General features: G+C 35.2%; 1 protein-coding gene across 1 annotated transcript in view; it reads left to right on the top strand.

Annotated features, from left to right (window-relative positions):
* Positions 1 to 16,985, top strand: part of ZNF292 (zinc finger protein 292) — an 86,928-nt gene that overhangs the window by 52,841 nt on the left and 17,102 nt on the right. Inside the window, exons 5-6 of the mRNA XM_007467314.1 lie at positions 8,613 to 8,815; positions 15,304 to 15,440. Of these exons, the coding sequence (XP_007467376.1) occupies positions 8,613 to 8,815; positions 15,304 to 15,440 (340 nt within the window). The remainder of the gene's footprint in view (positions 1 to 8,612; positions 8,816 to 15,303; positions 15,441 to 16,985) is intronic.

Here is a 16,985-nt window from a genome sequence, read left to right as displayed (position 1 = left end):
GCAATATGCATGTAACATTCATCTATGTCTTTGTGAGGCTTAATAGGTCATTCCTTTTTATTGCTGAATAGTATTCCATTGTGTGAATGTACTGTAGTTTGTTTATCCATTCACCTATTAAAGGACATCTCTTGTTTGCTGCCAGTTTGGGGCATTTATGAATAAAACTGCTATAAACATTGGCATGCAAGTTCTTGTGTGAACATAAATTTTCACATCAGTTGGGTAAATACCTAGGAGTAAGATTGCTAGGTCATATGGTAAGCCTATGTTTTGCTTTGTAAGAAACTGCCAAACTGTACTATTCTGCATGTTGCTCTACATTCTCACTGGCAATTGGTGTTGTCTATTTTGGGAATTTTAGCCATTTTAATGGGTGTGTAGTGATATCCCATTGTTGTTTTAATTTGTGTTTCTGTACTGATAAGTGATACTGCACATCTTTTCACATGAATATTTGCCATCTGTATATCTTCTTGGGAGAGGCATCCATTTATATCTTCTGCCTACTTTTTGTGTTGTATTTTTAAAAAATTTTTATTGCTTACCATTGGCCATCCATATACTTAATCAATCCTAGTATACATGTATAGTGGTTTCAGAATTGATAACCTCTACCCCTGTGGGTACAGTTCCTCTTCCATTATTCTTGCTGACTCCACTCATCGAAGGTTAGGTGAGCACCCCATTTTCCCACCGCTTTCAGTGAAGTTCTTTCATTACATTTGTAAGACAGATTCTTTTGCCATATTCTACGTTCTATTCTGGGCTTCCCAACCGTCTAAATATTTTTTTTAATTTGCATACCTTGAGTCCTTCTTCATGCTGTAAAGTTCTGTGGGTTTTGACCAATGCATAGTATCATGTATCCACCATTACAGTATCACACAGAATAGTTTCACTGCCCTAAAAAAAATTAACTGTGTTTCACTGATTCAACCCTCTCCAGAACACCTGACAACTACTGATCCACTTACCGTCTCTGTAGTATTGCTCTTTTGAGATTGTCATATAATTATAGACTTTTCAGTCTAGCTTCTTCCACTTAGCAATATGCATGTAACATTCATCTATGTCTTTGTGAGGCTTAATAGGTCATTCCTTTTTATTGCTGAATAGTATTCCATTGTGTGAATGTACTGTAGTTTGTTTATCCATTCACCTATTAAAGGACATCTCTTGTTTGCTGCCAGTTTGGGGCATTTATGAATAAAACTGCTATAAACATTGGCATGCAAGTTCTTGTGTGAACATAAATTTTCACATCAGTTGGGTAAATACCTAGGAGTAAGATTGCTAGGTCATATGGTAAGCCTATGTTTTGCTTTGTAAGAAACTGCCAAACTGTACTATTCTGCATGTTGCTCTACATTCTCACTGGCAATTGGTGTTGTCTATTTTGGGAATTTTAGCCATTTTAATGGGTGTGTAGTGATATCCCATTGTTGTTTTAATTTGTGTTTCTGTACTGATAAGTGATACTGCACATCTTTTCACATGAATATTTGCCATCTGTATATCTTCTTGGGAGAGGCATCCATTTATATCTTCTGCCTACTTTTTGTGTTGTATTTTTAAAAAATTTTTATTGGAGTATAGTTGATTTACAATGTTGTGTTAGTTTCTGCTGTACAGCAAAGTGAATCAGTTATACATATACATATATCCACTCTTTTTTAGATTCTTTTCCCATATAGGTCATTACAGAGTATTGAATACAGTTCCCTGTGCTATAGAGTAGGTTCTTGTTAGTTATCTATTTTATATATAGTAGTGTGTACATGTCAGTCCCAATCTCCCAATTTATCCCTGCTCTCCCTTTCCCTCTTGGTAACCATAAGTTTGTTTTCTACATCTATCACTCTGTTTCTGTTTTGTAAATAGGTTCATTTGTACCATTTTTTTAGATTCCACATATAAGTGTATCCATACGATATTTGTCTTTCTCTGCCTTACTTCACTCAGTATGATAATCCGTTGTCCATCCGTTGTTTTCTTATTGTTGAGTCACAGTTCTTTGTTATATTTTGATACAAGTCCTTCAGCAGATAGGAGTTTTGCAGATACATTTGGTTTACTCTGTGGCTTGTCCTTTTTCTTTACAGTGCCTTTCAGAGAGCAGAAGTTTTAAATTTTAATAAAGTCCAACTTATCATTTTTTTCTTTCATGGATTGTGCTTTTGGTGTTTTATCTAAAAATAATTACCAAACCCAAGGTCATACAGATTTTTCTCCTGTTTTCTCCCAGAAGTTTTATAGTTTCACATTTTATATTTGGGTCTGTGATACATTTTGAATTAACTTTTATAAAAGTGTAACCTAATTTATGTTTGACCATGTTTTTTTTGTTTTTTTTTTTTTGCGGTACGCGGGCCTCTCACTGTTGTGGCCTCTCCTGTTGTGGAGCACAGGCTCCAGACGCGCAGGCTCAGCGGCCATGGCTCACGGGCCTAGCCGCTCTGCGGCATGTGGGATCTTCCTGGACCGGGGCACAAACCTGTGTCCCCTGCATCGGCAGGCGGACTCTCAACCACTGCGCCACCAGGAAAGCCCAAAAGCCATGTTTTTAATATATTAATATATTAATTTTGAGACTGTTAGGAATATATCTATTCCTCTAGTCTACAGTTTGCAAAATGTACCTTAAGCCCCATTTTGAAAATTACATCTTCCCATCTATTTCCATTTTCTCCACTGTTTGTTCTACCTTTTCAATTTAAAGCTTATTATCAGAAGCACCATAAGAATAAAGGAATCCTCTTTTTCTCTGTCCTCATAAATAATACATAATCAAACCCAAGGAGCAGGTCCTTCTGAAGAAGTTACCCATCTCCACCAATTTGATTACATTCAGCTCTTTTGGTGAGCTAGGGGTCATCTTGAGTTTTAGCTTTCGTAACAGTTCGCATAGGTTAGTACCAGGTGCTGACACTCATGGTGCACGCATCCTTGGTCCTGAGCCTGCTGCTTTTCCTTCTTTTGTATATGTCATTATTGTAAAATCTAAACTCTGAAAGAGCTCCCTATTAACAGTCACACTGAATTCCTTCAGCCGTTTCCCTTCCACTTCAATTTTGGAATAATTTGCAATGGCATAAGTTGTATTTTTATCAGCTTGCCCATTCTTTCTTGAATCCTAAGCCCTATGGTTCTCTTTTTTTTGAACCCCTTGGTTTTCAAAGGAAATTTCTAAAGCTTCAGCTTTTCCACAGTACTTATAAATCCTCCAGAGCTTTGTGAGAAAATAAGTCTTTTTTTCAGTAATAAACTTTGCATTTTAAAATGAGCAGGGAAAAAGTGCTGCTAGGTTTACCCGATATTAACATATGTAAAATGTAATTATATTTTAAAGGGAGAGGAGATAGGAGGAGAGAACAAATGGTAACTAATAATTTCCAGGTAAATAGTGTGAGGCCAGGTCTGATTACATGCAGCTGAATTTGTTTTCTAATAGTAAATCTCCAGTTCTTTTGCTCATTGATACTTTTCCTATATTTTTCATGTGTGTGTTTATATCTTTACCTGTCTATGTAGAGAATACCAAAAGGGGTGATTCTGAGACCTAGACTTATATCTGTTGATGGTTTTTTTGTGTGTGTTAGGACATTTCTTATAGAAAGTCACTAAAAAGAACACCTTATAGACTATATAGATTTAGTACTCTATATAGATTTAGTACTCTTAGAAATACAGTTTTCTTAACTTGTTTCTATTTGGTTGTCTTTTTTTTTTTTTGCCTTGTCTCTCCCTTTTGCTCTTAACTGACCTTGTTATACAAAAATCACTGCTAAATTAGATTGCCTTGTGTTTAGGTTTTACTTGCGTATAACCCTTAGATCATTGAGGATCAGTGACTGGATAGAATTAAGCTGATAGAACTTAACTGCAGTAAAATTGTGAAAGTGTTCAGTCTCCCATTTCAGGCGGATGCTTTTTTAAATTTTGTTAACCTTAATAATATTCTACTGTTACATAATGAGATATAATATGGTGACCACCAAGATTTTATTTTTTACTAAAAATGATTTTAAAACATACATTCATTGGCTTTTCTAAACATCCTAGAAAAATTCATTATTTCTATTGTAATGAGTATTTCATAATGATGTTACATGGATAAAGTCAGAATTTAATTAAATGTAATAGTAATAATTAAATCTTATTTCACACAAATTTTAGGGTTACATATTTACTAGGTTCATCTATATCATGGAACATTTTTTTTTTTTTTTTTTTTTTTTTTTGCGGTACGCGGGCCTCTCACTGTTGTGGCCTCTCCCGTTGCGGAGCACAGGCTCCAGACGCGCAGGCTCAGCAGCCATGGCTCACGGGCCCAGCCGCTCCGCGGCATGTGGGATCCTCCCGGACCGGGACACGAACCCGCATCCCCTGCATTGACAGGCGGACTCTCAACCACTGCGCCACCAGGGAAGCCCCCATGGAACATTTTTTTAATGTTTAAAAATTCTGATTTATAGCAGTCATGTCAAAGAATCAGTTATGATCATAACTTAATGACTTAATGACAAAGCAAGCAACATGATTTAAGAAATTCTGAAATCTTCAAGTGAAAATTCTATTTATTGTGTATGTAGCTTGTTCTTCCAGGAAAAGGTGAGAGGTCAGGTGAAGATTAAGACTATCCCTAACTGTTAATTTGAACACTGAAATATAGTTACCTTAGAGCAGTAGTTCTTAATCCTGGCAGTGCTTAAATTGCCTGGAGAGTTTTTTAGACATACCAGTGCTGGAGGCCTACCACAGACCAATTAAATTAGAGTCTCTGGATTTGAGCCCCAGGCATTAGTACTTTTTAGAAGTCGAGATAATTGTACAGCCAGGGTTAAGAACCACTGATGTAGAGCTTAAAGTGTTATGTTTTTATTAAATTTCTGAATTTGGAATTTTTTGTCTAACAATGCTGAGTTGATTTTTAATGCATTTTTTTCTTGTGGTAAAAAAACAACATAAAATGTACCATTTAATCATTTCGAAGTGTACAGTTCAGTAGTGTTAAGTGTGTTCATAATGTTTTGAAACAGATCTCCAAAACTCTTTCATCTTGCAAAATTAAGCCCTGTTTTAAACAACAACTCCCCCCTTTCCCCATCCTTCACTCCCAGCCCCTGGTTAATCAACATTCTATTTTTTGTTTCTATGACTTTGACTACTTTAGATACGTCGTTTATTAGTTCTGATAGTTTTTTGTTTTTTGGGGTAGAATCTTTAGGTTTGTACCTATAAGATTATGCCATCTGCAATCAGATGATTTTATTTCTTCCTTTCCAGTTTGGATGCCTTTTATTTCTTGCCCAATCGATCTTGCTGAATAAATTTTAAGAGAGAATATAAATTGTATTTTTAAAAAGGAATAGATGATGCAGATTCATGTAGGCCATGATGGTAATTTTGGAATTTACCCTTTGAAGTCAAAGGGACACCACTTGGGGGTTTTAACTAGGAGAAGACAGTCCAGCATGTGCTTTAGGAAAAAGAAAAGGCACCCTGCATCCTAGTGGAGATGTGATGGAAAGAGTAAGAGTGGCTGCAGAAGACTAGTAGAGTGCAACAAAGTGGTCTGATAGATAAATGATTTGGGCTGGGAGGTGGGGGTGAGTGGTTGGCATAGGGATGGAGAAAAATGAATAGGATTGAGTACTTAGGAGTTAGAAGTGACAGGATTATATGGTGGATTATAGGTTAGGATGAGGAGGAGGCAGAAGAGAAGAACTTTAATGCCAACTCTTAGTTCTGGGCTGAGTTACTACATACTGTGGTATAGAGATGTTTGTATGCAGAGTTTGAGATGCTTGTGAAACAGCTACCCGGAGATACTGCAAGGGGAATTGTGAGCAAATCTAAGTGTGGAGATATACACCCAGTAAACAGGTTGACTCCACTTTGTGGGGGAATCCAGGACCTAGTCCTAAGTTTTGGTGCGTGGTACGTGATCAGTTAATATTTGGGTAAAGATTTATCACAAATATTCAACTTATATATTGTAATATATTTAAAATTATCTTCCATGTTTTTCTTTTTTACTATTATGTAAGTAGCATTTTATGGGAAGAAGGCCATTATTACTTTCTTAATTGAACTGGCTGAATATCATTCATTTACATTGCCATTTTATGTCATCCAGCTCTCGATAGGCTTGAATGTAGTAAGCCTGCTTTTTTCCCCCAAGTACATAAATACAGACAAAGTAGATAAAAAGGCTACACAAGTAAAATTCAAGGTATTTTTTCGTTTTCTGGGATGGGGATGGGTAAAGCAGGGTAGGGAGTGAAATTTGATGTGACTAGGTACTCAAGGATAAAGATAACAAAACCTTTTTCATAAATCTGGTAGTCTTTGATGTGCTATTATAACTCTGTAAGGAAAACATGTCCTGGAGTAGAGGGAAATAGAGAAAGATACAGAGGAATTGGGACAAGGAAAGCATAAAAGAAAAATGGAGAAAAGTGAGGGGAGTGAGTTTCCCTCCCCTGAGGGGGAAGTTCTGAATTGAGTATTGTTGAATGTAATCTAATTTTGATCTGTTTGAAACATGAGCTTCAGAATACATTATTATTTTCCTTTAAAAGCCAGTGCTACTTCACAGCTCTTTACTGCTATGTAGTGCTGTTCTGATAACTAGTAGACACACTAGTTAAATAAGAATTTTTATTTTTTTCTCATCACACCACTGTGTTAAGGTGGAAGTTGCAAGACCCCATTATTCTGGTCCTGGTTCTGTCATTAACTGGCTTTATGACCCTAGAAAGTCACTTGCCTTCTGTGAGCCTCAGTTTACTCATCTGCCAAATGATGGAGCTGGACAAAATGATCTATAAAGTTCCTTCTGCTCTAATATTCTGTATTTCTTTGAAATCAATTTTGTCCTAAGTGTGGCAAAGGTTTCCCATTGTTTAAAAACACACACACACAAGTATGCTTTTGGAATGTATAATAATAGCATATATTCTGCTATACTTGTTAGTACAGAAATTATTTTGTATAATTGTCGTTCTAACTATACATGCTGCTCTTTGAGATTTTAGGGACTATTTGAAATTCCTCCTGTTAAGATTGTCATTAGTTTTGTTAAAAAACTTGCCACCTTTAAATAATGTCTTTGCCATGATCATCAGAGTTTGTTGATTATGAGTTTTTGTGGGAGTATTTGAAATAATTCCCAGACTTTTTATTGCTAGAGTTTCCTGGAAACTCAAGCTGTATTTTAAAGTCTGTGACTTATAGCCGGAATAACTTTAACTCTCTTTCCTTAAAGTTGTCATTGAAAATCTTTACAACCAGGATCGTGTCATATTAAAAAAAGAAAAGTAATGCCCTGTATATGTCAGACATATCATCAGAGGCACCAGAGGATTATGCAGATAGTGTTATTTATCTGTGTTCAGTCTTTATACTTTTTGGTTTAGTTTAATATGTAAAGAATAGAGAGTAGCAGATACAAAGGTCTAGACTTCAAGAAAAGGATGAAATTTGTGATCCTATGTTAAATTGCTCACATGCTCATGGTTTTAATACGGAGGAGCCATAATCATACTATTTTATAGAAGAGTATTTTCATAGTGGAGTACAGTTAGATCTAAAAAATAAAGGTACTAGAGGGTAGGAAAGGATATTTAAAGAAGGGAAGAACATCTCTTATTTTCCATCTTCTAACCCACAACTTACTCACTAGACATGTCTTCCAGTCTGTTCACAAGTGAGAAATTGTGTATTTTATAGTGTTTATAGCGCATTTAAAATTTTATTACTGAAAGCCTTCCAAAGGTTTCCAGCTAGCCATCACCAAGTAAATTTTTAAACACGATTTTCATCCTGGTAAAGAAAACTTAAATTTGCATTTGTTAAAATTTAAAATCTCCTTCACCAAAAAAAAAAGTTAAATTTTTATTTGTAGTTGATCAAATAAGCACTAGGAAATTTAAGATTTCAACAGAACAGAAATTAATTATGCATTAGTGGGTTTTAAGCAAGTGTTGAGGTTTGTTGATTGGTATTTTAAAAACCCACAGAACTTTCAGCAGACTACCCCCACCCCCTTATTTATTTTTCCGTAGATATTTAAATTTGTTCTACAACACTCATTAAGGCAAGATAGACTTCACCTTTGTAAAATGAAAAATACATTAACGGTATTGAACACAATATTAGCTGAATTTCATCTTCTTGAATATCCAAACATCCTTTTGTGGTTTCCCATGTAAGTGTGTAATATCCTAACTCTGCAGATTTCTAGAAATGCTAACGCCTGGTATTCAAGAATAAATGCTGTGGGGAAAAGAATTTAGTATAATTTTAATAACAGTTTCAGAATTCAATGTAAAGTTATTTTTATAATCAGGAATTTAACTCACCTCATTGTAAATGGTACTTTCAGGGGCAAAAATATTTAATGCAACTCTAAAAAGTTAGCAGCATAACTCCTTCTGCTTATAAGGTCAGGTATTTTGTGATAGCCTGAGAGTAATAGGAAACTGCAACAACAACAAAAAAGAGTTTTAGTTTCTGTGCTTTAAAAAAATATTTCTTGTAAGTATTTGTATTGCAAATGAACTATTACCAAATGTTAATAATCTATTATGTCTTGTTTTTTAAAGTGAATGAATTTTTAGCTTTTGAGGGTCCCATCTTGTTGGATATGAGAATTAAACATCTAATCAAAACAGATCAGTTAAGTCAAGCAACTGCTCTAGCAAAGCTGTGTTCTGACCATCCAGAGATTGGTACAAAAGGTAGTTTTAAGCAAACTTACCTTGTCTGTCTTTGTACATCATCACCAAATGAAAAGTTAATCGAAGAGGTGAGTATGTTTTCTTTTGTTAGTAATTATTTTTTAAAGTGAAGAAAATAATTTTTAATTAGATTAGAATGTCTTTGACTTCCATTTCTCTTAGTGAAGAGCCATTGTTGTCAGTCTTAAATATGGGGTGTGCTCTTAGATAGTGATTCTAAGCAGCTTTCAGAGTGATACGTAAATGTTTCACCTGGCTTCTATTTTAAATAATTTGGCTCTTTTAACTGCTTTGGCTAAATTATGGGAAAGATGGTGGTAGCTTAATTTAGTTAGGATGTTTATATTTGCTAGTGTTTGGGCCTTAATTTCAGTTTTACCTGACTTCAAGACACTTGCAGATTTTTTTCTAACTGGCTAGAAAAAATGACTTTATATGACTTCCCACTAGGAATACTTTCTCTCTCTCTCTCCCTCTCTCTCCCCCTCTCCAATACTGTATTGGTCAGGGTTCCTCTAGAGAAACAGAACCAGTAGAAGGCATATATATATATATATATCTTTCTCTCTTTATATATAAATATTTTATTTGCGTATTTAATGTAAAACTTTTCTTTGTAAGACAGGTGATTCTGTTTTTTTTTTTTACTTCTAGTTGGCATAAAGCATAGTATTCATGTATTTGTGTATTTTATACTACAGAATTCAAAAAGTAGAATCATGATCCAAATGGGAATTTTGCAGTTGGAGGACTCATAATTCCAAAATGAAGTTGGAGACAGGGTAGGAGAATTGAAAGTTGTTGATCAAAAAAACAGGGAATATGTATATAAAGAGTATAGATAAAACTATAATACATTGGACAGTGTTGTGTGAACATTTAATGTATATGTGTCTTATATCTCTAATATACATATCTTTCGACTCCAGAGCAATAGAGAATGGAGAACAAAGGGATTGTGGGACAGATTTTAGGATATACAAAGGGAAAAGCTGAGATAAACAACAGAGAAGACAGTTAACAGAGCATGCATGATCCCCTGAGTAGTCAGAGAGAGATTGTAATCAGAGTCCAGAAGGAGGATAACCTCGGACAGAAAGCTAAATGCCCACATGAGGTTAGAGGTTGTAATTATAATGGTGATTGACTTTTCTTGAGAATAGAAAATTAAGAGGAAGATGATAGCCTTGGACTGAGATTTGAAATAAGCCTGTTGTGTATGTTGAGGATAATGAGGACACTGGGAGAGTGATGCCTGGTAATTTCTAGGCCGGGTGGAGTAGAGCCAAGGGCTCTAGCTTAGGGGAGATATCATTAGTTTAGACCTTAGCTGTTATTTTCTTTAATATTTCTCTTTTGTCTCAGGTAATGGCTTTTTAATTGCTGTATAACAGGAGCTAAATAGAAGATAGAAATTTTCTTATTAGTTCAGGATAACTTTGTAGACAAGTTCATTGGCAGCTGTATCAAGTTTCTTGGGATAACAGCCTTTGAAATGTGTGTAACATTGTTTTTTAGTCTTTAAATAAATTAGTTATTGTGATGCTGCATTTTAGATATTTTTCAGCTCCACTGAAGTTTTCATTATCAGTTCAGTTCCAGCCCTTAAGTCAATCTGTCCATCCGTCCATCCTTCCTTCAGCAGATTTTATTAAGTAAGAGATGTGTGCTGTCTAAACACTGAGGGGGTTTAAAAGTAAGGCATAGGTCCTACCCTAAAGAAGCATACCTTCTAGTAGGAATCTATCTAAAGACAGGGTGGTTAGGTTAACTTTGAAAGTCCTGTTTGAAGTTGAAGACTATGAATTTGTAATCTCCAGGAAAAATCTCTATTTCTAGCTGTCTTGAATAATCAAAAAATCTTGCAATACTGAACCTAAATTCCCTTTTGGACTAATTATCCAGAGTTAAGTACCAGCAGCCCAGCCTGCTCTGGGAGAGCCCCAGAAAAATTCTCTCTGAAGACCCTGGGTATCTCTGATGTCATATGAAATTATTTTTTCCTTCTCTTGTTAAGCAGGTGGAATTAAGATATTTCATATTCTTTAAGCAGAGTTCGCTCAAGTCTCTTTCCCACCCCAGGGACAAAACTAGATCACATAGTGTAGAACGGGATGGGATATGTGTAAGTCTACACATTCCTTGTTAAAAATCCCTTTTTGCTTAGAGATTGTTTGATTACTCTTTTATGTTTCTATTACAAACATAAAGAAACTGGTTCTTCATTGTTCCAAGTGGAATAAGTTCTCTCATTATTTCTGCCCCAAGGTAATCACTTTGGAACAATTGCCCAGACATTGCCCCCTGCAGAAGAGGTATGCTACATGACCCACTTCAAACATTCACTTTACCTGTCTGGTTCTTGTAAACATTTGAGGTTTTTACCCATTCCTTAGAGTAGGCAGGAATAGATATTGGAAGGAGTCAGCCATGGTCTGGATCTATAGTCCTTTTGAGGAAATCCTTGTCCAAGTGAGCCAGTAGACAGGGATTGACTATTTCTCAGGACCCTTTCAGTGTGATAGAGGCAGCAGAGGAATGGGACTGAGATGAATGTTTATCTGGCTTCTCTAGAAGGAATGGACTTTGGCCTGGATTCTTGGTGTAGGTGTAAAAATGAAGTTAGCATTGTTTATTTTATATCCAGTATTTCTATTGGTTTTGTCGTCAAAATAAACATAGATGTTAAAAAAGTAAAATCTACCTTGTGTCTCTCTAACCATTATTTCTCCATTTAATACTCCTCTGACTAATCATTAAGTGTGAAATTTGATATTTCTGATATTTTTACATATACACACACACACTTCAAACATACTTACACATACCCTGGCTGCTGGTCACTTTTCCTCCTCTTAGTTTGGACATCTTTCCATATCATTTTTTTTTTTTTTTTTTTTTTTTTTTTGCGGTACGCTGGCCTCTCACTGTTGTGGCCTCTCCCATTGCGGAGCACAGGCTCCGGACGCGCGGGCTCAGCGGCCATGGCTCACAGGCCTAGCCGCTCCGCGGCATGTGGGATCTTCCCGGACCAGGGCACGAACCCGTGTCCCCTGCATCGGCAGGTGGACTCTCAACCATTGCGCCACCAGGGAAGCCCCTCCGTATCATTTCTTATAGATCAACCTCATTCTTTCTCATGACTGCATAATTCCATAGTATAGATTTGTAATAATATCTTAGCCAAACTAGGGGACATTTAAATTGTTGTCTTGTCCATACATCCTTTCATTCTTCTTAGGGGTATACTGGTAGGATAAATTTCTGTAAGTGGAGTTGCTGGATCAAAGAACCTACACATCTTAAATTAATAAATAGGGCCATACTGCCATCCAAAGAAAGATTATGCCAGTGTATACTCCCATAAACAGTATATGAAGTTTTTTTCTTTCCTAACACTATAAATTATTTGTCTTTTAAATCTAGCCTAAGATTTTTTTTTTTTTTTTGCACTACGCGGGCCTCTCACTGTTGTGGCCTCTCCTGTTGCACAGCACAGGCTCCAGATGCGCAGGCTCAGCGACATGGGCTCACAGCCCCAGCCACTCCGCAGCACGTGGGATCTTCCCGGACCGGGGCATGAACCCGTGTCCCCTGCATCGGCAGGCAGACTCTCAACCACTGCGCCACCAGAGAAGCCCCTAGCCTAAGATTTTGCTATGCTGAGAGTATTAAAAAAAAAAAAAAAAAAAAAAAAAAGTAGCTAATTATTTTAATGTGGCAGGTTTACCATTTAAGTACCTTTCTAGATGGAAAGCAATTTCATTTTGATAAGCAAGACTATTCCTAAAATATGTTAAAGCCAATACATTTTAAAAGTACACTTGGTAAATGTATGTAAAATATTGATGAAGTGTTCTATATTTTTTGAATCCTACAGAAAGAGCCATTTTAAAACATGGAAGTCATTCACATTTTTGAAATGATTTTTATGCTTTACAAAGGGATTTAGCATAGTATATCTCTAACAAACAGATCATTTTAATTGACTTTAAAAATTTTACTCATATTTCTAAATTTTCTGGTATTAGATTTTTACTCATTTTTCAGAGCAATACAAAATAGCTATCTGTAATGTATAAATAGTTCTTATATAGGTAATATATTGCTAATCCTTACTTTATGCTGCCTTGGATTTTAAAAAATAATTCTTGCTCATTGATGGCTAAATTTGACCTGTATTTCACTTGCACAGTTTTAGTTAAGCCATTTATTAGTTTAGGTTTCATTTTCTCTTTAGTGTCCTATTTTTTTCAAGTGGGACATCTAGTGGCAAATCGGGAATGAAGGCTATCAAATAGCACATAGTAAAATTGTTTCCTTAGTATACCTATAAAACAGTGAGGTTTTCTGTATTATTGAATATAGCAGATGTTTCAGTTGATAGGTTGTGTATATGTGGATAAATGTATAGAGGCTACCTTACATAGATACATTTTTTTTTTTTTTTTTTTTTTTTTTTGCGTTATGCGGACCTCTCACTGTTGTGGCCTCTCCCGTTGCGGAGCACAGGCTCTGGACGCGCAGGCTCCGCGGTCATGGGTCATGGGCCCAGCCGCTCCGTGGCATGTGGGATCCTCCTGTACCGGGGCACGAACCCGTGTCCCCTGCATCTGCAGGTGGACTCTAAACCACTGTGCCACTAGGGAAGCCCTATATTTTAAATTATTAAGTATAAGCTAATATAGGTAATATCATTGGGAAAATAAATTTCTTTCTTTATATATAATGTACACATTTTGCATTATATGAGAATTCAATAAGAATGGCTTAGGTTTTAGAAGAACAACAAAAAAATATTTGATTCAAAATAAATCAGACTTTCAAGATGTAAGAATTTTTGTTAAACCTGAACATGTAAAATCAATATTTAGTAAGAAAGACCCTCAGTATGCTTGTGCATGTAGAATTCTAGAAAGAGCACAGACTTTGAAGCGAGACCTGGGTTGAAATCTTGACTGTGCTAATTAAGCATGTAACTTTGAGCAAGTAACTTAACCTCTCTGAACCTTATCTCTAAAAAGAAGTAGTATTTACCAGGCAAGCTATCATGTTGACTAACAATGCTATTTCTGAAGAAGCTGGCACAAATAAATGAATAATAATAGTAGCTGCTGTTTACTGTGTTTATTGACATCTTATGTATAAAATGTTAATGATACCTACCTAGTAGAAAAGTTACGATTAAATAATAACATATAAAATGTCTAACAATACATTTAACTTATTGTAGATATTTGAAAATATTAATTGTATAAATATATATTCAGCCCTTTTTGTGTTTGTTTACATAGGGTCACTTAGAGATAAAGATTTGTAAGAAAGAGGCAGACAGAGGAGTAGTGGAAAGAGTACTGTGCCAGGGAGTTCCAGGACTTAGGTTTCAGTCATAACTCTGACACTAACTTCATACTTCCTTTAAGAAATCATTGTTGTTAAACACATAGACTCGGAATTGGGTCTTTTCTTACCTTAGTGTTTTCTAGCTCAGTGTAATGTATAAAATGGAACCTCTGAATCTATCCCCATGCAATTGTTATCCTCATTATCAAAGATCAACCTCAAGATTACCCTCATTCCCATTCAGACACTTGTTTACTCCTAAATATGCTACATTTTACACATACACACACACACTTTTCCCGTACTCAAAAAGTAATGAGGAGACGTAGAAGGTCAACAAGGAGGTGTATAGTTACCTCTGTGGTACATGGGTGCTAGTGGTCTGTATTAATCTTCAATTATTTTTGCCATTTGTCAGTTGTGCCATGTTGGAATTAATCTTTCTAATTCTTTGGAACACCAGTGATTTGTGACTGTGTGCTGTTTGTCAGATCCTTATCTTACAGCAAATACTTGTAGAGATCATAGGTAAATTCTGTTTGTTTTATGTAGTAAATCATTGTAATGAGGTTATAAATTTTAATTTAAAAAAATAAGCATTAGATGTAAGTGCATAATTAAATGAAGCAAGTTGCCTTCATCTAGGTTATACTTATGCATGCATGACTGTTGACAAGCTTTGAGATGGAATGAATTTATATGAAAAGAAAAATAATGGAGATTTATAGAAAACTGAGGTGAGCTTCATTTAAAAGTGGTATAGCTACATAAAATGTTTCATACTATACTTTTTTCCCTCCAATAAATAGACACTTTGTTTTTTTAGTCTATATCCAGTAGACATTTCTTTCTTTTTGCTGATTCTAATGCTTTTTAAATTACTGGATAAAGGGGAAGAAATACAAGTAGCAGCTTTTCTTTTTCAGTATTATAGACCTGATTTAATGGGCAGAGGTTGCTTATAATTAGCATTAGTTATTTACATGTAAATGAATGCTTATAAAGGTCTTGAAAATCGTTGGTTCTCTGACTTGAAGAAAGATGATTTCTTTAAACTGCAGCCTAGTCATGACAAACTGTGAATTGATAGTGTATGAGTTAATGAGGTTTTACTGATGAAAATGATCTGTAAATATCTAATAAAAATTGTATATTACTGTATATTCTAACATAAAACCATTTTATGGCATATTTCTGTATCCTTTCCCTGTAGATTTCAGAAGTTGATTGCAAAGATGCCCTAGAAATGATCTGTAACTTAGAATCTGAGGGTGATGAAAAAAATGCTCTTGTCTTATGTACTGCATTTTTATCACGTCAGCTTCAACAAGGAGATATGTACTGTGCTTGGTGAGTTGATTTTATTTTGAAAGGAGAAGTTTGTTCAATAAGATTACAGGATAGGTTGTGCAGATAGCTTAAGAACATATTTTTAAAAATCTTTTTAGTGTTACAAAGACAAAAAGCTTATTTTCAGATATTATATGCTGTGCAAACTGATTATCAAGTAGTTCGTATTATAACTTTAAAAACTTTATATTAAGGACCACACAACTCCTTAGTATACCAGCAGTGATCATATAACGATCAATTATGATTAATTTTTAAATGTTGGAAGATGAAAGAAGGGCTTATGTCTAATGCCACAATAAAAATTTTTTCAGATATGTAATCAACCTCTGATTTAATGTGTATATTTTTGCTCTGCATATTGCAGACTTTTTTACTACATAACTAGCTGCTAGTCATTTATATATAGAAATATAGTTCATTTCTGTGAGGTATCATTCTACTTCACTAACTTCATGGTACATTTCCTAGTGGGCAAACCTGTTATATATAATCCTTTGGGAGGATACAGCTAACAGAGATGATGACTTCAGTTAACTCAAAAAACTTAAGATCAACTGTCTTAAGTTAGTGTTAGCTAAAACTGACAATTTATCTGGTCAGTCGACAGCATTATTAGTCTTCAGTGTTGTGTTGGTATTGTGGAAAAACAAAAGAAAATTTAGTTTACAACGTTCTGATATTTAAGGATGTTTACCAAGTGACACACGTCATATAAGTGAATATAGAACAGGCAAGCTAAATAAATGGTTGTATAATCAAAAAGACTAAAGTTTATAAACGTTTTCTGAACAGTTGAGCTCAGTTATGAAGGAAAAATTGTATATGTAATACAGAGAAGATTGATATAAAAGGCAGGTAGAAGGATTCTGAAGGGAGAATAAATAACGTATTTATTGAGGACAAGTAGGTTTTCTATATGACAAATATTAATGATGACTAAGAAATTAATGTGTTATATTGGTTTACAAAAGGCATCAAAGTCTGGGTTTTATATGAAAAGCAAAAGCAGTCTATTAAAAGCCTTTAGTAGAAGGGGGCAAAATAGAAGTTCATGTTCAAGAAACACTGTTTAAGACTAACAGTTGAGAATGGATTGGAGCCTGAACAGTGAGGGCGAGTTGGGAGTAGGAAGTGGCAGTACAGGGAATTGAGCTGAGATAGGAAAATCAACTAGAAAGCCAGTAAATAGTCCAGCTGGGAAGTTAGGAAGGTTTCCTGTGGATGTGGGGTGGGGTGAGAGAAATGTTGAAGATAACAGTCTTGAGGATAGTAAAAAGCAGAGGCTGATAGATAGGATCAGTGATAATGATGCCTTAAATTAGAAGAAGGGTGAACTGGAAAGAATGTTAATCATCTTTTTCATATATTAAGTTTCAGGTTTCAAAAGAGATCAAAGTGGGGAGGTCTTATAAAGAACTAGAGAGGTGAAAATGGTCAAGACTGGAGAGACAGATTTTGAAGTCCTCAACATGGAGGTTAAAATCCAGTAAATGAGCAAGTTATTCAAGTGGATGGTGGAAAGGGCACAGTTTCTAGGAGTGG

This window comes from Lipotes vexillifer, unplaced genomic scaffold (assembly GCF_000442215.2).
Source record: "Lipotes vexillifer unplaced genomic scaffold, Lipotes_vexillifer_v1.1 scaffold554, whole genome shotgun sequence".
NCBI classification, from domain to species: domain Eukaryota; kingdom Metazoa; phylum Chordata; class Mammalia; order Artiodactyla; family Lipotidae; genus Lipotes; species Lipotes vexillifer.
Note: the sequence above shows the minus strand (reverse complement) of the source record. Positions and strands in the feature narration are given on the sequence as shown.